The sequence below is a fragment of the Chiloscyllium plagiosum genome, unplaced genomic scaffold, assembly GCF_037043375.1.
Source record: "Chiloscyllium plagiosum isolate Xiang-an unplaced genomic scaffold, Cpla_swu_hap1 HiC_scaffold_25, whole genome shotgun sequence".
NCBI lineage: Eukaryota > Metazoa > Chordata > Chondrichthyes > Orectolobiformes > Hemiscylliidae > Chiloscyllium > Chiloscyllium plagiosum.
In genome coordinates, this window is record NW_028270163.1 from 34,992,291 (window position 1) to 35,018,772 (window position 26,482).

General features: G+C 40.5%; 2 protein-coding genes across 2 annotated transcripts in view; both read right to left on the bottom strand.

The window, feature by feature from the left end:
* Window positions 1-19,210: 19,210 nt before the first annotated feature.
* Window positions 19,211-24,630, bottom strand: cdc42ep4b (CDC42 effector protein (Rho GTPase binding) 4b). Its single transcript, XM_043714749.2, has one exon. The coding sequence runs from the start codon at window positions 24,627-24,629 to the stop codon at window positions 23,616-23,618; it is 1,014 nt and encodes a 337-aa protein (XP_043570684.2). The 5' UTR covers window position 24,630; the 3' UTR covers window positions 19,211-23,615.
* Window positions 24,631-24,772: 142 nt separating this feature from the next.
* sdk2b (sidekick cell adhesion molecule 2b) overlaps window positions 24,773-26,482 on the bottom strand; it is a 1,001,963-nt gene continuing 1,000,253 nt past the window's right edge. Inside the window, exon 47 of the mRNA XM_088000610.1 lies at window positions 24,773-24,903. The gene's annotated coding sequence lies outside the window, so the exon portion shown is untranslated. The remainder of the gene's footprint in view (window positions 24,904-26,482) is intronic.

Consider the following 26,482-nt stretch of genomic DNA (forward strand, 5'->3'; position numbering starts at 1 on the left):
TTTGGGGGAATCCCCAAAGCATAAAGCATAAAAGCTAGTGTACAACTTCAGCAGATAGTAGGGAAGGCAAATGGAACATAGGAATAAAAACAGAAGTTGCTGAAAAAGCTCAGCAGGTCTGGCAGCATCTTTGAAGGTAAATCAGAGTTAATGTTTTGGAATGTAGGACTTTATTTCATAGGGAAGGAAGTATAAAAAAGGAATGTGCTTCTAAAATGATGCAACACACTAGTCAGATCAAATCTAAAATACTATGAATTGTTTTGATTCCCTTATGTAAAGAAAGCTTTCCTGGCATTGCAGACAATCAAGAGAAGGCTCACTAGGTTGAACCCAGATATATAGTGATTTTTGTGAGGAGAGACTGAGTAGGTTGGGCTTGCAATCATTGGAGTTGGAAGAATGAGAGGTGACCTTAATAAAAGAAATAAGGAGGTTTGACAGGGTAAATGGTGAAAGGTTGTTCTTCTTGGGGGAGGGTCAAGGAATCAGAAGGCATAAACAACCAAGTGATGGGTTGCCTAGTTAGGATAGAAATGGAGAAGAATCTCTTCTCCCCACAGGGCAATGAATCTCTGGATTTCTTTACAGCAGAGGGCTGTAGGGGCTGGGTTGTTAAGTACATTCAAGGCTAAGATGGGCATATTTTTAATCAGTAAGTAAATCAGAGATAAAGGCAAAAAGCAGGAAAATCGGTACTTGGGACTACAATGTTGTGGCCATCACGGAAACGTGGATAGAAGAGGGACAGGAATGGTTGTTGGAGGTTCCTTGTTATAGATGTTTCAGTAAGATTAGGGAGGGTGGTAAAAAAGGAGGGGGGTGGCGTTGCTAATTAGAAATGGTATAACGGCTGCAGAAAGGCAGTTCGAGGGGGATCTGCCTTTGGAGGTAGTATGGGCTGAAGTCAGAAATAGGAAAGGAGCAGTCACCTTGTTGGGTGTTTACTCTAGGCCCCCCAATAGCAGCAGAGATGTGGAGAAACAGATTGGGAAACAGATTTTGGAAAGGTGCAGAAGCCACAGGGTAGTAGTCATGGGCAATTTCAACTTCCCAAATATTGATTGGAATCTCTTTAGATCAAGTAGATTGGATGGGGCGGTGTTTGTGCAGTGTGTCCAGGAAGCTTTTCTAACTCAGTATGTAGATTGTCCAACCAGAGGGGAGGCCATATTGGATTTGGTACTTGGTAACGAACTGGGACAAGCGATGGGCTTGTTAGTGGGTGAGCATTCTGGGGATGGTGACCACAATTCTGTGACTTTCACCTCGGTTATGGAGAGAGATAGATGCGTGCAACAGGGTAGGTTTTACAATTGGGGGAAGGGTAAATACGATGCTGCAAGACAAGATCTGACGAGCATAAGTTGGGAGCATAGGCTGTCACGGAAGGATGTCGTTGAAATGTGGAACTTTTTCAAGGAACAGATACGACGTGCCCTTGATATGTATGTACCTGTCAGGCAGGAAAGAGATGGTCGTGTGAGGGAACCTTGGTTGAAGAGGGAGGTTGAATGCTGAAAATGTGTTGCTGGAAAAGCGCAGCAGGTCAGGCAGCATCCAAGGAACAGGAGAATCGACGTTTCAGGCATAAGCCCTTCTTCAGGAATGAGGAAAGTGTGTCCAGCAGGCTAAGATAAAAGGTAGGGAGGAGGGACTTGGGGGAGGGGCGTTGGAAATGCAATAGGTGGAGGGAGGTCAAGGTGAGGGTGATAGGCCGGAGTAGGGTGGGGGTGGAGAGGTCAGGAAGAAGATTGCAGGTTAGGAAGGCGATGCTGAGTTCGAGGGATTTGACTGAGACAAGGTGGGAGGAGGGGAAATGAGGAAACTGGGGAAATCTGAGTTTATCCCTTGTGGTTGGAGGATTCCCAGGCGGAAGATGAGGCGCTCTTCCTCCAACCGTCGTGTTGCCATGCTCTGATCTCCAGCATCTGCAGTCCTCACTTTCTCCCCGAGGGAGGTTGAATGTCTTGTAAAGAGGAAGAAGGAGGCTTACATAAGGTTGAGGAAACAAGGTACAGACAGAGTGTTGGAGGGATACAGGACAGCCAGGAGGGAGCTGAAGAAAGGGATTAGGAGAGCTAAGAGAGGGCATGAAAAATCTTTGGCGGGTAGGATCAAGAATAACCCCAAGGCCTTTTGTGCGTATGTGAGAAACATGAGAATGACGAGAACGAGGGTAGGTCCGATCAAGGACAGTGGTGGGAGACTGTGTATTGAATCGGAAGAGATAGGAGAGGTCTTGAATGAGTACTTTTCTTCAGTATTTACAAATGAGAGGGACCGTATTGTTGAAGAGGAGAGTATGAAACAGACTGGTAAGCTAGAGGAGATACCTGTTAGGAAGGAAGATGTGTTGGGCATTTTGAAAAATTTGAGGATAGACAAGTTCCCCAGGCCTGACGGGATATATCCTAGGATTATGTGGGAAGCAAGAGAGGAAATTGCAGAGCCGTTGGCAATGATTTTTTCGTCTTCACTGTCAACAGGGGTAGTACTAGGGGACTGGAGAGTGGCGAATGTTGTGTCCCTATTCAAAAAAGGGAATAGGGATAAGCCCGGGAATTACAGGCCAGTTAGTCTTACTTCGGTGGTAAGCAAAGTAATGGAAAGGGTACTGAGGGATAGGATTTATGAGTATCTGGAAAGACACTGCTTGATTCGGGACAGCCAGCATGGATTTGTGAGGGGTAGGTCTTGCCTTACAAGTCTTATTGAATTCTTTGAGAAGGTGACCAAGCACATGGATGAGGGTAGAGCAGTGGATGTAGTGTACATGGATTTTAGTAAGGCATTTGATAAGGTTCCCCATGGTAGGCTTATGCGGAAAGTCAGGAGGCATGGGATAGTGGGAAATTTGGCCAGTTGGATAGAGAACTGGCTAACCAGTCGAAGTCAGAGAGTGGTGGTAGATGGTAAATATTCAGCCTGGAGCCCAGTTACAAGTGGAGTTCCGCAGGGATCAGTTCTGGGTCCTCTGCTGTTTGTAATGTTTATTAATGACTTGTAAGAGGGAGTCGAAGAGTGGGTCAGTAAATTTGCAGACGATACGAAGATTGATGGAGTTGTGGATAGTGAGGAGGGCTGTTGTCGGCTGCAAAGGGATTTAGATATGATGCAGAGCTGGGCTGAGGAGTGACATATGGAGTTCAACCCTGTCAAGTGTGAGGTTGTCCATTTTGGAAGAACAAATAAGCATGCGGAATACAGGGTTAACGGTAGGGTTCTTAGTAAGGTGGAGGAGCAGAGGGATCTTGGGGTTTATGTTCATAGCTCTTTGAAAGTTGCCACTCAGGTGGATAGAGCTTGTAAGAAGGCCGATGGTGTATCAGCATTCATTAGCAGAGGGATTGAATTCAAGAGTTGTGAGGTGATGTTGCAGCTGTACAGGACCTTGGTAAGGCCACATTTGGAGTACTGTGTGCAGTTCTGGTTGCCTCATTTTAGGAAAGATGTGGAAGCTTTGGAGAGGGTGCAGAGGAGATTAACCAGGATGTTGCCTGGAATGGAGAATAGGTCGTACGAGGATAGGCCTTTTCTCATTGGAACGGCGAAGGATGAGGGGTGACTTGATAGAGGTTTATAAGATGATCAGGGGAATAGATAGAGTAGACAGTCAGAAACTTTTTCCCCGGGTACAACAGAGTGTTACAAGGGGACATAAATTTAAGGTGAAGGGTGGAAGGTATAGGGGGGATGTCAGGGGTAGGTTCTTTACCCAGAGAGTGATGGGGGCATGGAATGCGCTGCTTGTGGGAGTGGCTGAGTCAGAATCATTGGTGACCTTTAAGTGGCAATTGGATAGGTACATGGATAGGTGCTTAAGCTAGGACAAATGTTCGGCACATCATCATGGGCCGAAGGGCCTGTTCTGTGCTGTATTGTTCTATGTTCTATGTTCAAAAATGCAGTTGAGTATTATCAGATCAATCATGATCTCATTGAATAGTAAAGCTTAATAACCTCTAAACTTTATGTTAAGTCAGATATAAGTACACTTCTATATACAATTGGAAGTGCATCAAATGATGTTCTTGCTCACAAATAGTGAAAAGAAACAACAGACACATTCAAAGAGGTAGTGAAAACATTTGACTATTATTTCAACCTCAGAACAAATAAAATATTTGAAAGAATATGATTTACCAGAACTGTACAGTAGCAAGGAGAATCGATGGATTAATTAATGATCTCTACAATTTAGTGGACAGATGCAATGCTGGTGACTTCAAACCACAATTCACAAACCTCCTGCCTCCTGGATGGCAGTTGTGGGAAGGGAGAAAGGCCGCAGATAGAGTCAGGTAGATGTGTTAAATCCAAGAAAGTTAGGAGAGACAGGCAGGAAGTACAGGAATCTTATATGGCTATCCCCATTTCAAACAAGTATGTCATTTTGGAAAATGTACAGGGTGATGGACCTTCAGGGGAATGTAGCACAAACAGCCAAGTTTCTGATATCAAGACAGGCTCTAATGTAATGAGGGGTACGTTGGGTTCCAAGCAATTAATTGTGTTAGGGGACTCTCTAGTCAGAGGAAAAGGGCAGCAGGTCAGGCAGAACCAAGGAGCAGGAGAATCGACGCTTCGGGCACAAGCCCTTCTTCAGGAATTCCTGAAGTAGGGCTTGTGCCCAAAGTGCTGATTCTCCTGCTCCTTGGATGCTGCCTGGCCTGCTGCGCTTTTCCAGCAACACATTTTTCAGCTCTGATCTCCACCATCTGCAGTCCTCACTTTCTCTAGTCAGAGGCACAGACAGAGGTTTCTGTGACCAACAGTGAAAAATCAAAATGGTGTGTTGCTTTCCTGATGCCAGGATTAAGGATGTCTCAGAGAGGGTGCAGAATGTTCTCAAAGGGGAGAGGGACCTGCAGGAGGTCATTGTACACATTGGTACCAACGACATAGAAAGGGAAATGGATGAGATTCTGAAGGGCGAATATAGGAAGTTATACGAATTAGTGAGGGTAGGAATACAAGGATAGAGCAGATAGATGTGTGGCTGAGGAACTGGTGTACAGGAGAAGGATTCACAATTTTGGATCATTGGGATCTCTTCTGGGGTAGAAGTGACCTGCACAAGGAAGGTTTGCACCTAAATTGGAGGGGCACTAATACACTGGCAGGGAGATTTGCTACAGCTACTTGGGAGGATTTAAAATAGTAAGATGGAGAGGTGGGGGGGGGAATCCCAGGGAGACACTGAGGAAAAAGATCAATCTGAGACTCGTACAATTGAGAAAAGAAGCGAGTCAAACAGTCAGGGCAGACAGGGACAAAGCAGAGAACAACATAGGACCAATAAATTAAACTGCATTTATTTCAATGCAAGGGGCCTAACAGGGAAGGCAGATGAACTCAGAGCATGGTTAGGAATATGGGGCTGGGATATCATAGCAATTACAAACTTGTGGCTCAGGGATGGACAGGACTGGCAGTTTAATGTTCCCGAATACAAATGTTATAGGAAGGATAGAAAGGGAGGCAGAAAAGAAGGGGGAGTGGCATTTTGATAAGGGATAACATTACAGCTATCCTTAGGGAGCATGTTTCCGGAAATACAAATAAGAAAGTGATGATCACCTTATAGGGATTGTATTTTAGACCCCCTAATGGTCAGTGGAAATTTGAGAAACAAATTTGTTAGGAGATTTCAGTTATCTGGAAGAACAATAGGGTGGTTATGGTAGGGGATTTTAACTTTCCAAACATAGACTGGGACTGCCATAGTGTTAAGGGAAGGAGAGGAATTTGTAAAAAGAATACAAGAAAACTTTCTGAGTTTGAATGTTGATGTACCTACAAAATAAGGTACAAAACTTGACCTATTCTTGGGAAATAAGGCAGGGCAGGTGACTGAGGTATCAGTGGGGGAGCACTTTGGGGCCAGCGACCATAATTCTATTTGTGATGGAAAAGATAGACCAGATCTAACAGTTGAAGTTTTAAATTGGGGAAAGGCTAATTTTGATGGTATTAGGCAAGAACTTTCAAAAGCTGATTAGGGGCAGATGTTCGCAGGTAAAGGGATGACTGGAAAATGGGACGTCTTCAGAAATGAGATAATTGAGAGTCCAGAGACAGTATATTCCTGTTAGGTAAAAAGGAAAGGTTGGTAGTGTAGGGAATGCTAGATAACTAGAGAAATTGAGGGTTTGGTTAAAAAAAAGGAAGCATATATCAGGTATAGACAGGAGAGATTGAGCGAATTCTTGGAAGAGGATAAAAGGCATAGGAGTATACTTAAGAGGGAAATCAGGAGGGCAAAAAGGAGACATGATATAGCTTTGGCAAATAGGATTAAGGAGAATCCAAAGGGTTTTTACAAATATGTTAAGGACAAAAGGGTAACTAGGGAGAGAATAGGGCCCCTCAAAGATCAGCAAGGTAACATTTGTGTGGAGCCGCAAAAGATGGGGTAGATACTAAACGAGTATTTTGCATCAGTGGAGAATCACATGGAAGATATAGAATTTCGGAAAAAGATGGTGACATCTTGAAAAATGTTCATATTACAGAGGAGGAAGTGCTGAATGTCTTGAAATGCATGAAGGTGAATAAATCCCCAGGACCTGATGAGGTATACCCTTGAACACTGTGGAAGCTAGAGAAATGAATTGCTGGGCCCCTTACTGAAATATTTGTATCATCGATAGTCAGTGAGGTGCCTGAAGACTGGAGGTTGGCTAACGTAATACCATTATTTTAAAAAGGTGGTAAGGACAAGCCAGGGAACTAGGTACTGGTGAGCCTGAGGTCGGTGGTGAGCAAGTAGTTGGAAGGAATCCTGAGGGACAGGATTTACATGTATTTGGAAAGGCAAGGACTGATTAGGGATAGTAAACATGGCTTTGTCCATGGGAGGTCATCTCTCATGAACTTGATTGAGTCTTTTGAAAAAGTAACAAAGAGGATTGATGAGGGCAGAGCGGTGGATGTGATTTATATGAACTTCAGTAAGACACTTGACAAAGTTCCCCATGAGAGACTGATTAGTAAGATTAGATCTCATGGATTACAGGGAGAACCAGCCATTTGGGTTCAAAGGTAGAAGACAGAGAGTGGAGGTGGAGGGTTGCTTTTCAGACTGGAGGCCTATGACCAGTGGAGTTCCACAGGATCGGTGTTAGGTCCACTACTTTTCATCATTTACATAAATGATTTGGATATGAACATAGGAGCTATAGATAGTAAGTTTGCAGATGACACCAAAATTGGAGGTGTAGTGGACAGCGAAGAAGGTTACCTCAGATTACAACAGGATCTTGATCAGATGGGCCAATGGGCTGAGGAGTGGCAGATAGAGTTTAATTTAGATAAATGTGAGGTGCTGCATGTTGGGAAAGTAAATCTTAGCAGGACTTCTACACTTAATGGTAAGGTCTGAGGGAGCGTTGCTAAATAAAGAGACCTTGGAGTGCAGGTTCATAGCTTCTTGAAAGTAGAGTCACAGGTAGATAGAATATTGAAGGCGGCATTTGATATGCTTTCTTTTATTGGTCAGAGCATTGAGTTGGGAGGTCATGTTGCAGCTGTACAGGACATTGGTTAGGCCACTTTTGGAAAATTGCATGCAATTCTGGTCTCCTTCATATCGGATGGACATTGTGAAACTTGAAAGGGTTCAGAAAAGATTTACAAGGATGTTGCCAGGTTGGAGGATTTGAACTATAGGGAGAGGTTGAATAGGCTAAGGCTGTTTTCCCTGGAGCATGGAAGGCTGAGGGGTGACCTCATTGATGTTTATTAAATCATGAGGGGCATGGATTGGATAAATAGACAAAGTATTTTCCCTGGGGTGGGGGGAGTCCAGGACTAGAGGGCATAGGTTTAGGGTAAGAGGGGAAAGATATAAAAAGGAACATAGGGGCAACTTTTTCATTCAGAGGTTGGTGTGTGTATGGAATGAGAGGAAGTGGTGGAGGTTGGCACAGTTGCAACATTTAAAAGGCATCTGGATGGGTATATGAATAGGAAGGGTTTAGAGGGATATGGGCCTAGTGCTGGCAAATGGGGCTAAATTTGGTTGGGATATCTGGTCAGCATGGACGAGTTGGACTGAAGGGTCTGTTTCTGTGCTATACATCTCCATGACTCTATGACATGACTCTTGAGAAAGCCATTCTGATGGTGAGTGAAGCAGAGATCTGGGAGCAGTACAAAGCAATCTTAAGAGGAGAAGATCAAAGTTGGCACAGGAGAGATCTTCACAAACTATTGAATTCTGAAGGCACAGAACCATAATAGGTACCTGATAAGATGATGCATTGTGTAGGGTGACATCAGATACTAAAGTCCTTGCCAATGCATTGGAGCTATAACACCCCTCCTCCACCCCCCCCAACCCCTCCCCCCTCCCACCCCCCAACATTGATGGAGCATACAACTAAACAACAAATAATGTCTGGACATTCGAGATACTGCAAAGAGGGTCGTACCTGCTGTAGCAGGGATAATGTCCTCTGTGATAAAAATATAAGTGATTAATGCTCCTTCAGTTTAGAGGAGAATCACAGACCTCAGTAAAACAGATCAAGGCAACTACTTTCTCCCAACAAGCTATCACTCTTCCAAGTTTTTAGAGAATATGTTTAGAGAGAATAGTGAAACTTACAGATCATCTGAATTTGTAAAGTCCAATATCTGGGAGGATAGGTGGAATATTGGTAAATGTAATTATATAAACAATTCTATAACAATAATAGCTATCAGAAAAATTCTTGACAATGGAACAAGAAGTTCTATATTTGATTGAGTACAATAAGCACTACCTACTGTGGTGGTCATGAGGACTTTGTGGAGAGAAAAGTAGGATCTCATGGGAGTCAGACCTAAGATTGTGTCCTCCCTGCAATGTAGTAGGGTGGAATCTATTCCTTTTACCAGTGTATAGTTGCAGAGGTGCAAAACAAAAAGTACATCATGTTTACAGTACGTGTCTCTTAGACCAAAAGGTGGCAACCCTGACATACACTAGACTACTTAAACCAGCAAAACACCAACATAAGATAAAGATAAAGATAGCAGCACAAACAGGAAAAGGTACAGCCACATTGCTGCTAGGAAGGGAGCTCAGCTTGACCAAGCATCAGTTTCAAATAGGGATGATGGATGGCTTGGAGAAAAACTTGCAGGTTGTGGTGACTCTATGCAATTGCTGCCCTTGTCCTAGTGGATGAGGTTGGAAGCTTGGAAAGTCCTGAGAAAGGAGCCTGGGTGAGTTGCTGCAGTGCAACTTGTAGATAGTACACACTGCTATTACTATGCAGTGGTGGTGAAGGCAATGAATGTCAAAGGTGATGGATAGTGTGCCATCAATGATGATCTGGAGATGCCGGTGTTGGACTGGGATGGACAATGTTAAAAATCACACAACACCAGGTTATAGTCCAAAAGGTTTAATTGGAAGCACTCCGAAAGCTAGTGTGCTTCCAATTAAATCTGTTGGACTATAACCTGGTGTCGTGTGATTTTTAACTTAATGCCATCAATAAGGCTGTTTTGTCCTGGATAGTGTCAAGTTTCTTGAATGTTGTTGGAGCTGCACCCGGCCAGGCAATTCCATTTCACTCTTCGATTATGTCTTGTAGCTTGTGGGCAGGCATTGGAGTTGAGTTACTCATTTTACAATTCCTTACCTCTGATCTGCTAATGAAGTCACAGTATTTATATGGCTTGTCCAGTTCAGTTCCAGTCAATGATAATCCTCAGATGTTGAATGTGAAGGATTCATTGATGGTAATGTAATTAAATGTTAAAGGAAGATAGATTTGATTATCTTTTGTCTGATATTGTCATTGCCTGGAAGCTGTGTGATGTAGTTATTTACCTCCAAACTGGGTTTTGTCCATATTTAGCAAGATCGGGACTTCGGCTGCTTCAGGGTTTGAAGTGTAGTGAATGGTGCTGAATCTTATGCAATCACCAGTGAACATCCCCATTTCTTAACTTATGATGCAGAGAAAGTGGAAATCGAAGCAGCTGAAGAGCTTTGGGTCTTAGATACTATCCCAAGGAACTCCAGCACCAATGTCTCACATTGAATCACCTTGTCCCACTTCACACATACATAGTTTGTGAGTTAAATCTGATCACAATAGTAGGACAAATGCATTTGCTATAACTGGTATATCAATTTTAGTTCAGATGCACATTTAGATGCCAATATCTATAACGTACTTTCAAGATGTGTCCCTGCACCCTGTCTTCCCAAAAATGACATCTTGCCATCAGCCTCATCATTGATTTCATAGATCCCTACAGTGTGGAAGCAGGCCATTTGGCCATTGAGTCCACATCCTCTGAACAGCATCCCACCCAGATACACACCCCTATCCTATCCCTGTAACTCTGCATTTCCCATGGCTAATCCAGCATGCCTACAAATCCCTGGACACTACAGGGCAATTTACCATGACCAATCCACCTAACCTGCCCATCTTTGGACTATAGGAGGAAACTGGAGGACCTGGAGGAAACCCACACAGACACAGGGAGAATGTGCAAATTCCATACAGTCAGTCCCCCAAGGGTGGAATCGAACTTGGGTCCCTGGTGCTGTGAGGCAGCAGTGCTAACCATTGAACCAACATGCCACCCCAAAATGTATTTTTTAAAACAAAACTTTGAAAAAGCCATTACAAAATATTTCAACTTGAATATTACAATATTTGCAACTTGTCTCTATACAGCATGTTGCATGTGATGCAATCGTTGTCTTGATATTTACAAAATATATTCCATGTCATGTATATAGACTGAAGGCAAAACATTTCAAATTGGAAATGAAAGTGGAACAGGTCTTTGTTTTTCTCCATAAATCGTGTTCCACTCTCAGGTGCCTTTATACATTTTCAACCAGCCACCTCTGACTGGACCTATTCTGGGAGATATCATCACATGAACGTCCATCATTAACAGCTCTGCACTCAGACTCCTGCCAATGATCGTCCAACACATCAAACAAGGTGTCTTGCTTTGTCAAGGTTTTTTGCCATGTCCTGGTTTTGACTTTTGCAATCCTGGTCACTTCATTTTAGTGGCATGATAAATATTCATTACTGCCAACCAAACATTTCAATAGCGAAAAAGTAACTATTAGATATCATTGTGTCAATCTTGTCTGATTTATCGGTTGGACAAAATTTCAAATTTAAAATACTTATCTTTTATATTATCTTTATTTACTTGTAAATCCAACTTTCTTTCACTTTCTATACCCAATTTGACACTGATTTCACTAAAGTGAAAGCAAAGTACTGCAGATGCTGCGGATCTCAAACAAAAACAGAAACTAATGGAGAAACTCAATGGATCTGGCAGTATCTACTGGATGAGCATGAAGTGTGGAAAATTGGACAAAATTCGTATTTGTGATTTCTGTCCAGTGAACTCTGCTTGAAATGCATATGAAAAATGTCAGGACAGAAAAATTATCTTCTTTCATCTATTTCTGAGGTACAGGTGACAATGTGATAATTCTTCAGTTTAGCACCCTCTGGTGGTACTAAGTTTTGTTGACCCTACTATTTGATTTGTTTTTGAATTTTAAAAAGTAGGTAGGCATCTTCACAGCGTTTCTAAAAAATTAAAATTGCAAATTGACAGACAGCCTTCAAATGTTGGCAAAAAAACAGCCTCATCAATAACACTGCTTATTTTTCATGATTAAATTATCTGAAATGTACATTAAAAACTTCCTGCAATTCATTTGCACTCATAAAGTCATAGAGATGTACAGCACAGAAGCAGACACTTTGGACCAACTCGTCCATGCTGACTAGATATCCTGAATAGATCTAGTCCCATTTGCCAGCATTTGGCTCATTTGGTTGTCTAAACACATCCTATTCATAAACCCATCCAGATGTTTTTTAAATGTTGTAATTGTACCAACCTCCACCATTTCCTCTGGCAGCTCATTCCACACACGCACCACTGTCTGAGAGAAAACATTACTCCTTAGATCCCTTAAATGTACACCCTTTAGTTTTGGATTCCCCCACCACGGGGTCAAGACCTTGTCTATTTGCCCTATCCACTCCTCCTATGATCTTATAAACCTCTATAAGGTCATCTCTCAGCCTCTGATGCCCCAAGAAAAATAGCCCCAGCCTATTCAGCCTCTCACTATAGCTCAACCTTCCAGCTCGGTAACATCCTTCTAAAGTTTTTCTGAACCCTTTCAAGTTTCATAGCAGGGAGACCAGAATTGCACACAGTATTCCAAAAGTGGCCAAACCAATGTCCTGTACGACCACAGCATGAGCTCACAACTCCTAAACTCAATGCACTGACCAATAAAGGCAAGCATATAAAATTTGACAATTTACTTAATTTATAGAAAATCGTGGATTAGAGCAGTTCAAGTACAAATGGTGGCCATTTCGCTGAAGGAGCAATTCACTTAGTACCAAATCCTGCCTTCTTCCCATAATCCTGCGCATTCTTCCTTTGCAAATAATCCAATTTCTTCTTGCATATCTCAATTGACCTCTGATCTCAGTCCACTACACTTTCATGTGCTCCATTCGGTTCTTCACCATTCTCTGCAAAAGAAAATTACATTGCCACTGCTTCTTTTACCAATTACCTTAAGATTATAGTCTCCATTTCTCAAATCTTCCATTAATGGACATTATTTCACTATATCAACTTTGTGCACATTATGTATGATTGTTGAATACCTTATCAAATCTCCTCAGCCTACCTTTTCTAAGGAGTGCAGTTGGCATCTAAAATATTATTTATATTAACTAAACCAAGTGTTTTGTGAGCAGAAACATGGCATGAACATTTTTTAGTTAACCACAGTTTCCTTCATTTTGAAAACAAGGTAATTTCTTAGTTATCTGGCTGACATTTAGATCAGTGTCTCTTATTCACATTTGAGCTCAGATAGTATATGTTTCTTGCAATGCAACATCAGCCTTTTTTAAACAAAGTGGTGCTCAATCAAGTTATTTCAGTGTTCCTACATTGTAAGAGCACATTATCCTTAAGCCTTAAATATTTCAAAAATTTGATTACAGTCAATCTATACTATGCAGCACAAAGGCTCAATGGTGTGTACTGTTGCCTCACGGCACCAGGGACCTGGGTTTGATTCCAGCTTCAGGCAACTGTGAGGAGTTTGCAAATTCCTCCAGTATCTGTGGGGGTTTCCTTCCACAGCCCAAAGAGATGCAGGGAAGGTTGTTTGACTGTGCTAAATACAGTGTGTACATACCTCCATAGGGAGGTTATACCTCACAAATCTGATGGAATTCTTCAAGGAGGTGACTAAGTACTCCAATGAGAGTAGGGCAGTTGATGTGGAAACTGATAAAGATGGTAAAAGCTCAACGGATCCACGGTAACTTGGCAAAATGGATCTAAAATTGGCTGTATGACAGGAGACAGAGGTTGTCGATAGACATTTGACAAGGTTCCCCATGGGAGACTGGTAAGCAAGGTTAGATTTCATGGAATACAAGGAGAACTCGCCATTTGGATACAGAACTGGCTCAAAGGTAGAAGACAGAGGGTGGTGGTGGAGGGTTACTTTTCAGACAGAAGGCCTGTGACCAGTGGAATGCCACAAGGATCGGTGCTGGGTCCACTACTTTTCATCATTTATATAAATGATTTGGATGAGAGCAGAAGAGGTATAGTTAGTTAGTTTGCTGATGACACCAAAATTGGAGGTGTAGTGGTCAGCAAAGAAGGTTACCTCAGATTACAAGAGGATCTTGATCAAATGGGTCAAAGGGCTGAGAAGTGGCAGATGGAGTTTAATTTAGATAAATGTGAAGTGCTGCATGTTGGGAAAGCAAATCTTAGCAGGACTTATACACTTAATGTAAGGTCCTAGGGAGTGTTGCTGAACAAAGAGACCGTGGAATGCAGATTCGCAGCTCCTTGAAAGTGGAGTCGCAGGTAGATAGGATAGTGAAGGCATTTGGTATGCTTTCCTTTATTGGTCAGAGTATTGATTACAGGAGTTGGGAGGTCATGTTGCAGCTGTACAGGGCATTGGTGAGGCCACTGTTGGGATATTGCATGCAATTCTGGTCTCCTTCCTAACGGAAAGATGTTGTGAAACTTGAAAGGATTCAGAAAAGATTTACAATGACGTTGCCAGGGTTGGAGGATTATTGCTATAGGGAGAGGTTGAATAGGCTAGGCTGACAACTTCCTCATTGTCCAATTTGATTTGAGGAAAGTCCAATTCAGAATCCTCTGAACTTGGTTCTTCCTTCTGTGCTGCAATCATTAACACCTTCTCCTCTTGCTTTCCTTTCCTGTCAAAATACCTTTAGAGTATATTCACATCACACACTCTGAGATTTCTTCCTGTCCGGAGTCCTTATCAAGTAGTTCACCTTGTTCAATTTCTTCTCGATTTGATACGGTCCACTAAACCTGACTTTTAAAAGTTCATCTGTTACTGGAACACCAATATCTCATCCCCAATTGCAAAATTGCGAATTTGTGATTTCTTGTCTGCTTCCTGTTCCATTGTATGCTGTGATATGTTTAAATATTGTCAAGCCAGCTCTATTTAATCGTTCTCTAAACTTTGACACATAGTCCAAATGGGTAGTCTCTGAATTCTGACCTATTAATTTCTCCTTAAATCAATTTTAACAGTCCACTTACCTCATGCCCCAAAATTAATTCAAATGGACTGAATTTGGTAGATTCATTTGGTGCATCTCTGATCGCAAAAAGTACAAACAGAACTCCCTTATCCCAATAATCTGAATAATCCTGACCATAAGCCCTCAACATGGTCTTTAATGTTTGATACCATCTCTCTAGCGCTTCCAGCAAATCTGTTTGGTATGCAGTAGATTTGAATTGCTTTATTCCCAAGTTATCCATAACCTCCTTGAATAGTTTGGATGTGAAGTTTGATCCTTGATTTGACTGGATCTCTATTGGTAGTCCAGATCAAGTAAAACATTCAAGTAATTCTTTTACAACCTTTTTAACTGTGATGTTGCGTAATGGGATTGCCTGTGGAAATCTCGTTGACACATCCACTACTGTTAATAAATACTTATTCCTACTTTTTGTTTGAGGTCAGGGACCTACACAATCAATCAAGACTCTGGTGAAAGGTTCCTCCAATTCTAGAAGAGGTATTAAAGGTGCAGATTTTATTACTGCCTGTGATTTTCTAATTAGCTAACATGTATGACACGTCTAGCAAAATTTAACTACATCCTTGTGTAGTCCAAGCCAGTAAAAATGTCTTTGTATTTTAACCTGTGTTTTCCTCACCCCTAAATGACCTCCAAATGGTAGTTCATTTGCCACTTTCAGCGCATCCTTTCTATACCCTACTGGCAAAACAATTTGATGAATCTCTGCCCATTTTTCACCTGCTTGAATCTGTGATGGTCTCCATTTCCTCATTAAGACATCATCTGTTAAGTAATAACTCACAGGAATGCAGTCACTCTCCTCCTCTGTACATGCCTTTTGATATAACTAGAAGTTCTCATCTTGCTGTAACCCGATAAGCTTAGGAAAGCTAAAGATACTTGCATGTTTACCTATTTGCTTCTGCTCTGTCCTACTTGTTTAGATTAGATTTCCTACAGTGTGGAAACAGGCTCTTCAGCCCAACAAGTGCACACCAACCCTCCGAAGAGTAACCCCCTCCCGACTAATGGACCTAACAACGATGGACAATTTAGTATAGCCAATTCACCTGACCTGCATCTCTTTGGAATAGAGGAGGAAACCGGAGTACCCAGAGGAAACCCACGCAGACACGGGGAGGATGTGCAAACTCCACACAGACACTTGCTCAAGGCTAGGATCGAACCTGATTATGGAAGCCAAACTGTGTTTTATGGACCAGCTCATATTCATCAGCCACTTCAGCTGCTAACTTTGCCGTTTTAACTCTCTGCTTGTCAACATGAACTTGCACTGCTTCAGGCAATGAATTTTTTAACTCCTCCAAAATAATTCTCTCTCCAAGGGCATCATAGGTTTGCTCTATTTTTAAAGCTCTTACCCATTTATCAAGCTCAAATGTAGGTCTGACTATGACCCCTCCTTAGATTCCTGAAATACTGTCTATTGGCTTCTGGTAGAAACTCGTATGCACTTAAAGTGGCTTTTTTTCACCACCTCTTACTCCCCAGCTACCACCTCTGATAGTGATGCGAAGACCTCACTAGCCATACCTGCAAGTTTTGTTTGGATCAACAAAACCCATATTGACACTGGCCACTGCATCTGTTTAGCTACTTTTTCAAATGAAATGTAGAAGGCTTCCGCATCCTTCTCATCAAATTTAGGCAATGCTTGAATATACTTAAACAGTTTCTCACTTGGTTTCTGACTATCAGGAGCTCGCTCATCCTCACTAAGCCTACCATCAGCTTTTATTTCCATCCTTTTAAAGCTGACTTTCCTTTTTAAGTACCAAGTTTTTGGAAGTTCAAAAGCTTTCTCTTTTTCTTTCTCTTCTGCTTTTAATCATAACTCAGTTTCATTTCTGCTGCCCGTTCCAGATATCTCGCCTATAACTCAAGCTGCTTCATCTGCAATTGAATTTTTTGCCATCTCTACAGATTCTGATGATTTCTCCAGCAAGTTTAAATGCTGAGCTACTGCTGTAATTATCTCTCCTTTCCTTACAGAAGCAGGCAAGTCCACTCCCAGCTGGTTTGCTAATTCCTACACCTTGATCTTACTCACCTTTTGCAAACCTTCCAAAGTCACTACATCCACTTCCAGAAAACTTGTGGCAACTGAAAGAGCCATTACTATCCCAAACAATCAAAAGAGCCATTGTCGACCCAACCAAACCAACACCCAAAATGAAGACACTAGCACCGACCACTCGCTGTTTAAAATCTGTTATGGACTACGCCAGACCACTCAAAACATTCTTAAGCAGGCAGCCCAGACCTAACTTTGCAATTTGTTTTGGTAAGTGTACAGTGAGTATTACTCAGTAAGTTAGCTAGGTTGACTACCAGGTTTTAAAACAGACTAAAGTGTACTCACAAAATTACATAATGAAACACAAAGAACAGATTAAAGAACTCTTACAGAACTCAGTCTATCCAAACTAGACTTAAGTATTCTGTTCAGAATATACATAACAGTCCACAAAGCAAACCCCCTGAAATACAGTTAAAATGAAACAAATGCTTACAGGTTGAAGTTAGAAGGGCAGAGGAGAGAGTCTATCAGCCTCTTTCCACACAGCTGACCACTTCTAAGTAGTTCTGGACTGAACTGCTCAGCTAGAGAGCTGACCACCCCTCTTTCATTATACAGGTCACTTCTAAAACACAACCACTTTGGTCTGAATTTTCATAAAAACAGAAGGCCTCAAAATCTTTTTTCATCTCTATCAAATTAGCCACTTCGGAGCCAGGAGGGTTTTATGACCCCTCTGAAAAAATCAAGGGCATAGTATCCTTGAGAAAAGGAACTGCTTTTTCAAAAACAAAGGACCAGCTTTGTGACAGGTTATTCGCTTTGGTTGCAAAATCAGAAAGACAGATTATTATCTGAATGGTTTAAACTGAGAGGGGGTAAATGTGCATTGAGATTTGGGTGTCTTTGAATACTAGTTGCTGAAGGTAAGCACACAGGTGGTAAAGAAGGCAAATAGTATGTTGGCCTTCAGAGCAAAAGGATTGGAGAACAAGAGCAGGGGCATTTTGCTGAAATTTTACATAGCCTGGGTGAGACAACACCTTGAATATGGTATAGCTTTGGTCTCCTTACATGAGAAAGGATGTCTTGCTATAAAAAGCAAGTGCAACAAATGTTTACCAGGCTGATTCCCAGGCTTGTATGAAGGCAGGTTCAGTTAGAATTATATTTGTTGGTGTTCAGAAGAGAGAGATCTCACAAAAACCTATAAAATTCTAACAAGACACAATAGATTAGAATCAAGAAAGATGTTCCCCATGGCAGGGGAGTCCAGAACCACGGCTACAGTTTAAAGATATGGTGTAAACGATTTAGGATTGAAATGATTAGACATTTCCTCACCCAGAGATTGCTACTACAGATAACAGTTGAGGCTGAAACATCGTATGATTTAAACAAGTTGAATATGACACTTGGGGGCTAAAGGGATCAATGGACATTGCAATTTGATTAGAGGGAGGTGCAGAGTTGAAGCATGCTCCTAAGTTGATGATCAGCCATGATCATAATGAATGGCCTACTCCTGCTTCTATTTTCAATGTATGTAAAAAGCAAATGTACAGCATATGTCAACACATAGTGAGACATATGTTCAACTAATGTTTATTTTTGGTAGTGGAGGTAGGAGTCTTGGCCAAGATATCACAAGACACCTGTGGGTGATGTATTAGATCATAGTCTTCTGGAAAGATGAAAGTAAAGACCTTCAGCACAAGTGACAGCCTAGACCAAGTGTATAATCCTGGAATTGTCTATTTGGAATTAATGTTGAGAAGCGTGGCACTGGAAAATCACAGCAGGTTAAGCAGCATCCGAGGAACTGGAGAATCAATGTTTCAGACATACACTCTTAATCAGGAATGAGACTTATGGACCAATGGGGCTGAGAGATAAATGCAAAGGTTAGGCAGCGGTGGGGGGAGGGGGGGGGGGGGGGGTTTAACTGGGAATGAGATAGGTAGATAGTTGGGGTGACAGCAATCGGTTAGAGGGTGAAACAGATAGGTGGGGAGGAAGATAGACAGGTGGGGAGGAAGATAGACAGGTAGGACCGTCAGATAAGATGGTGGTGCCAGGTTGGGAGTGGGATAAAAAGGTGGGGGTGGGAAGGAGAAATTGGGAAACTGGCAACCACACTCTTCGACTCCGAACTCCAGCATCTGCAGCCCTCACTTTCTCCCAGCGTAAGAGTTAAATGATTAACAAGAGTAAGAACTTTAAATGATTTTTTTCATTGGATCCAAATTTTCCATCCACAGGCAATTAACATCGCAGCTGAAATAACATAGCACTAACATCAAATGACAAACACAAGCTGGGATCTTCTAGTGTGTACAATGCATTTATTTTTGTTCCTGATCACTTTCCCTGATCCCATTGGTTAATGCATTGCTGTACAGAAACCAATCCCATTTACTCAAAAGAACATAATAGCTATTCTGTTGTGGTTTTATCAACTACTGACAGGCTTGCTTCAGTCAGCAGCTGTCATATACCTAGAATGAGGTGGAAAATAATAGCAAAACCACACAAACGGTTATCTGCATACAGTTTATTAATCAACTCCCCCTGCAATAAACAATAAACTATTGTAGTTTACTACTGATATGACAAAGCTTTTAAAAATAATAGGTTGTCAGTGAAATCAGCGATAGTACCAAATAGGTTTTAGTACTGATAATTCAAAAATAAAACCATGAAAGAAAAACCTGTCAGTTTATTTCATTACTTTCATCCAAAACAAATTACACAATAATAAGAAAAAGTGAACCCAATACATATACACATACAATGTAGTACCTCTGTGGTTAAGTGTGTTTGGGAAAAGCAGAGAAGAGAGCACTTCACAGCTGGAGTATATTTTAGCAACACAAGTTCTTTAAATATTTGGCACAATTGGATTTGTTAAAAGATTTAGCAAAACAGGTCATGTGCAAACAAAATCACTTTAGTGGTAAGTTTCAATTTATTTCTTTGCGCATTACATTCAAGGACCAGTTTAACAGAGAACCTTTAGTTCATTTTTTGAATATTTAAGTTTCTGCTCAATTCTCCCAATTCCAGATTATCCACATCAGTTCAGTTTACAGAAAAACACCTTCTAATACATCTTTTCAGTGGTTTTCTGCATCAACAGCGACTGTACCTACCTACAAGTTTTGCACAGTTAGTGCAAAAGAACAAAGTTTTCACATGTCCTTTACCCATGCACTATTTTACTGTACATAAACATCACTACCCAAAGATACCAATTTGTTGAATGTTTCTAACATTTTATTTTAAAACTTTACCTGTTGCAATTTTCTTTAATTATTTAAACAATAACCATCAACTGAAGTTAGTGTATAGAACTATCTCTGACCTATGAAGAAAAACATTTTGTTGCATTTTTCTGCTGGTATGGTCTGGTCAGTTTCTTCCAACTAACCTCCACTGAGCAAGCCAATTTTAAAGGTAATCAAATTGATTTTTAAAAAAGATACTTAAGTTAATGTGTTCTGCAGTTTACATCATGTAATAGAAACAACTTATGTACACGGACTTCTCTTGATAAAACACATGAGAATTAATTTAGTGTTGAAGCTATATTACATACAAAACATACAGCACTGTCCTCTAATCTCACCTCAAGTCTTGTCTAGAGAACAATTGTGTCAACATCTGAACTGCTCCCCAAATAAAGTATTAATTTTCACATTTCCTATTAAACATGCCATTAATGCAGTGCGCTGGACTGTGTGCACAACTGTCATCTTGAACATGAGCAACGATCAACATGCTGAACAAAAGCACTCTAGACTAGACCAAACATTTCACAACACAAAACATTTAAGTGGCACGAAGATGTACATGATTACGATGTTGAAGATAAATACTGTTCTGCACAAAAGAGAGTGTTTTATGGCAATTTGTCTCATATATTCCAGCATTCATGGTAGGTACCATGACCAATCACCACATAATAGCTTAAATTTTAAAACGAAAAATTTAGGCTATAAAGCAACACATTGTGCAACATCAGCAACAGGAAGACACATTCCTGAAAAATGCAATTCCCTTTGTCCAATTTTAAAAGGATCAAAGAAAATTCTGTTCTTTCTCCACTACATTGATCTGTAATATGAATTATTGGAAAAGAAAATTAATATCACAAGGCACTACGGATTTCTACCTTTTGAAAAGTATTCATCTTCGGGGTGCTTTATATAGAATAATGCTGCATTAGAAAATTAAGGAAACAAGGCAACAAAAGATTGAAATCATTTCAGGGTATCAAAACATTTAATTGTACACCAAAGCAAAAATTTAATTTTTCATCAACAAAAGGAAAGTTTAGTTATTAGATTTGTCCATGGTGGATGATTTGGCCAAATTCACCACCACAACTAAGGTTAAGAAATGTGAGATCATCTCTCAAAAAAATTGTGTAATTCCATAACATGTTTCTTTATGAACACTGTATTGCTCCTTGATAATACAAGTAACTTTGCAATTAAAATTAGCAATTTAGTGGCTTATTATCCAACTAATTGGAAAATGCTAATTCATTACTAGGTAACTGGCCGAAACCATTTCCAGCAAATGGCACATGGAGCTGCACAAGTGGGACCCAATGATTAGATGCAGTGGTGGTGCTATGAAAGTACAAGCAACAGGATTAGGTGGGACAAGTGTGGACTAGAAGCATTAACACACAATTCCAAGGCAGGCATAAAAACCGTTAAAGCAACATACCTGGTATTTTTGTAAACAGTTTCCAGCAGATGCCATGGACATTGCCAGTTAATCTGCTTGAGGTGCAGTGCTGCACAATGCTCAGTGGAAACTCAATTATACATCATAAGGCCCAGTTTGTATAGATTTAACTAGATGCCTGGATGTTTCACACAGGAGGACTGCTTGCCTACTCACTGGTTTCTTGACCTGCTCCAAAACAGTACTGGGATGGACACTGGAACAAAATTTGAAGTGCATTCATAAACGTGTTGGTGCAAAATGTGACTAGTTTATTACAATGTGAAAATTTGAAATTATAAGTTGGTACTTTCATTTTCTGTAGAAGGGTAACTTTAATTTCACTTATTTCAAACTGAGTCAGTTGAATAAAATATTCTTAGGAGAAAAACTGCTTTACTTCTGCATTGAAGGATTATGTTCCTGCCATTTTGAATTCTAAAACACGCATTTATAAACATAATTATTAATTATCTGATGCATAGTGGACCTTAAATTTGTATATTAATACTGAAAAGTCTCAACAGTGTAACCAAGAGTTATTTCTATAATACACTGTCAGAATAAAATGCAGCATTTGTGACATGGTTTAATTTTCAAAGTTGCCCATGCAATATGATTTAATTCTATGTATATATAGAAATGTATAAGTATCCTTCATAAAAATCTTTAAGCAGGATATTTTCTTTCATGGGATACCAAGCAGAGGTAAGCAGCAGGCATGTCCATACAATCCTAATTAGCACACTTGTCTTGAAAAGTTAAACGAAAGTCTTTGCCTCAGCAAAAGAGGGTTGTAAATTCTCTTATCAGAACCAGCTGGTTGGCTGAGTGTGGTTATTCTGTGACTTGAGATGGGATTGTCCCCTCCTTCAAATATACTATGCCTATGGAATACATGCATATAAAATACATGAAATGTGCCTTGATGAAATTGTTTCGCTTGGGGGGGGTGGGGGTGTTGCAGGGGAAAAGATGGCAAGTGTAGACCTCTAATTTGTAATGGGAAAGCAGTTAAGCCTTAGAAAGGTTAGATAGTTTAGATGTAGATGGAAAATGCTACACTAACTGGCCCTTATTGTAATGAACTTTAATTTGGGTAGCATTTTCCATGACTTTAAAATGTCCTAAACTGCTTTGCAGACAATTAAGTACTTTTGAGGTAAAACTATTGCTGTAATTCAGGGAGATAACACTTGGATGTTGGGACTTGGAGTAATGTTTAACCCTGTAACAATCTTGCATGTGCTATATTGGGGTCAATTCAAAGTCAGCCCCCAATTAATGAAGTGCAAGTGGATTAACATGTGATAAATGTCAATGGCAGATTTCAGTGACAGACTCAAACAGATCAATTCTAGATTATGTACCAAAAACCATTGTGCTCTGGTCATAACTACTTTTCATTGAAATATATGATGGAATATTTAGGAAGCATAATGTGTATTAGTATTCCACAGTGAGCAATGTACAGTTTATTTTAATGTTCAGGATTAGCACAGTATTAACAGGTTAGGATATTCTGTATTTCCTTGTGAATGTTACAAAAATTATGAGAAAATTAACTGCTATCCATGTGAGAAATAAGTTCGCACCCAAATAGTTGGTGAAACCCAGCTCACTCAGGTAAAGGTTGAATGTATCACAGAGACTACATGAACACACATAATTTTTGCAACTTTCCACAACAAAATCCGAAAGAATAGCACCCCAGGGAGGATAAAGGAGGAAGAAGGAAGCTAACCAAAGGATTGGAGCACCTTAAACTAGAGATTCCAAATAAGGCTGAGTAGTGATACAGGAATCAGACAAGCGACTTCTTCTAAAGAGAGAGTCCTTTGGTTCACTTAGTGAACTGGCAAATATTAAAATAGGATTGATACCAGCATGTACTTTTCATATAAAGGTAGCACAAACATAGTACTTGCAGTGTTTAGGAATGTGCATAATATATGGTTAATTCTGGTTGAATAAAACATAAGCAGTGAGCCACCATGAGTCGTTGCAGATGTTGCTGGCCTATGTGGATTAAAGAATTTTGGTTACAGCCTTTATTACAGAATATATTTCGAGTCTGTGGTGTAAGAGTCTAGTGCAATCCTGCCATAATTCATTAATGCTGTAAGTTCTAGGACAGATAAAGTCATCTCATTCTCCAAATCCTGTTTAAAATAAAAAGCAAATAATCCGATCTAAATAGGCCAATTCTACACACGGATTTCATCCTCTTCATCCATGAAGGTAAAATCTTCATCTCCTTCGTTCACAGATTCCTCTTTGAAAACATCTCTGGATTCAGCAATATTTTTCATACTGTCTACATCTCCATGACTAACTCCCTCATAAACTGATCGCCTCTCTTCTGTAGTCCCAGATGCCAAACTTGACATGGAACCACTATCTTGTGATAAGTGGCTCCCAGATGCTGTGCTGTATACAACACTATTAATGTTACTTTGCAAGGTTATTGCTGGTACTGTAGGCTCCTCTAAAAACTTCTCTTTGGCCACATTTTGTGAATTAGAATAAGGTCCTTGTTTGTCATCACCAAAACCAAGATCAACATCATTCTCCCAAGTATCTTTTTCCATAACACTTAAAATATCACCAAGCATTGAAGGACCAAGATCAACATGAAAGGACATGATGGATTCAGCATGCTTTAGTGGAAAGCCACCACTGGAAAGAGAAGTAGGAAGGTCTGTAATATCTCCAAAATCTCGCTCATCTTGATATTCTGTACATTTATTTTCAATAGTGTTGGCAGCTCCATTGACAGGTACATCTTCCATCTGTTCACTTGCAAGCTTTTTTATTGGACTTGATGAAAGGCTCTTGGCCATCTGATTAGTTGGCTCCATGGTCTTATCATTGAGTTGAGGCAAAGACACTGCATTTTTTACAAATATTGCCGAATCACTCTGTGTCAGTGTGTCTCGCTTATCAACACGTGTTACTGACTGAGAGCGTTTGCTGCTGCTTCTGAATTTCCGAGAGAGAAGTCCTGGCTTGGGTGTCGCTTCAGGAGGAGCGGCAGGACCTTCAGCTCCAAATGTGCTAGAAAGGAATGAAGTGTCTCCAAAGACATCACCCCCACGACCTACATGCATCGTATGCCTGAAATCACCAAGAGGAGCACTGATCATGTCTGCAGTCAAGTCGACACGAGAGCGTCGTTTGGATTGATTGGAGCTGGCCACAAGCTGCTTCAGGATCGGCATCTTCCAGATTTGAAAGGAACACAAGTATGATGGAATTCTGAAACGTAAAAGCCCCAATGATCAGGTTTTGGTCTTCAAATATAATCCAAAAGAAAACCAGAATCAATTCTTTACACAGATGAAAGCTGATGTTCAGTCTTTGATCCAACCACAACACAAAACTGGTAAAACCAACTTGTCTCAAAATTATAATTCATGAAATGTTACATCATCTTCCATTACAGCCGTTCTGTGTGCCAATAAGTGCTTCGGTATTCCAATGCACTTGATGCACCTAAATGTAAAACAAAAAAAAAATTTCAAGAACATTTAAATCACAGAATTTTAAGTTTAGACAGGACAATTGAAAACAATTTTTCAACTAGACTAGGATTAAACAAAATAATCCTTAAGCTTACAACTGAAGCTCCTGATGAAATTTTAAATTCTTGAATTTGCTAGCAAACACTTGTTAGCAACACTTCAGAATATTATACGTCAGAAAAATAGATTGGCAGAACCACTTAAGGTGTCATTCAACAAACTGAAAAGACTTATCATATTTTCATTTTTAAAACTGCAGATAAGTAAAATTGTGATATCTTGAAAAGTGCCCATATTACAGAGATGGTGGCTCTGGAAGCCTTATAATGCATAAAGATGGATAAATCCGTGGGATCTGATCAGGCATATCCTAGAACATTGTGGGAAGCTGGGGTAGTGACTGCTGGATCCCTTGTTGAGATATTTGTATCACTGATAGCCACAGGTCAGGTGCCAGAAGACTGGAGGTTGGCTCACATGGCGTCATTATTAAAGACGATGCTAAGGAAAAGCCAGGAACTACAGACTGATAAACCTGCCGTTAGTGATGGTAAGCAGTTGAAGAGGATTCTGAAGGACAGGATTAACATGTATTTTGAAAGGCAAGAATTGATTAGGGATAGTCAACATAGCTTTGTGCATGGGAAATAGTGTCTCACAAAATTGACTGCATTTTTTTGAAGAAAGACGAAGAGGATTGATGAAAGCAGAGCGGTAGATGTCATCCATATGTACTTCAGCAAAGTCTGACAAGGTTCCGCATGGTAGACTGATTAGGTTGCATGAAATACACAGAGAACTAGCCATTTAGATACAAGGTAGGCTCGAGGGTAGGAGACAGAGGGTGGAGATGGAAAGTTGCTTTTCAGACTGTCGTCCTGTGACCAGTGGTGTTCTCAAGGATTGATGTTGGGTCCACTGTATTTTGTCATTTTAAAAAATAATTTGGATGTGAATATCACAGGGATGATTAGTAAGTTTGCAGATGACACTAAAATTGGTAAAATCATGAGGGGCATGGATAGGGTGAATAGGCAAGGTCTTTTCCCAGGGTAGGGGAGTCCAAAATTAGACGGCATAGGTTTAAGGTGAGAGGGGAAAGATTTAAAAGGGATCGGAGGGGCAACTTCTTCCATACAGATGGAATGAGCTGCCAGAAGTGGAGGTGGTGGCTGGTAGAATTACAACACTTAAAAGGCATCTGCAAGAGTATTATAGGAAGTGTTTTGAGGGATACGGGCCAAATGCTGGCAAATGGGACTAAATTAATTTTGAATATCAGCATGGCTGAGCTGGACAAAAGACTCTGCTTCCATGCTGTACAGCTCTAAGACTCTATCAAAGACATGGATGTTATACAAATAAGGACAGAACAAGTTGGAAAAAAACTCAGTAATCCTCCAACGGAAGATCATCAAGCTGAAAAGTTAACTCTTCCTGACCTTCAGGTTTGAGCTATTTTAGTCCTTATTTCAGATTTTCAGCAATTTTTTTAATATATAGATATTATGAACCATTGGCTAGGTCCGTGCTGCAATATTGTATTCAAT

What these genes read in the sequence shown, in the direction of transcription:
- cdc42ep4b (XM_043714749.2), bottom strand. Translation starts at nt 24,629, where the DNA reads ATGCCGATCCTGAAGCAGCTTGTGGCCAGCTCCAATCAATCCAAACGA.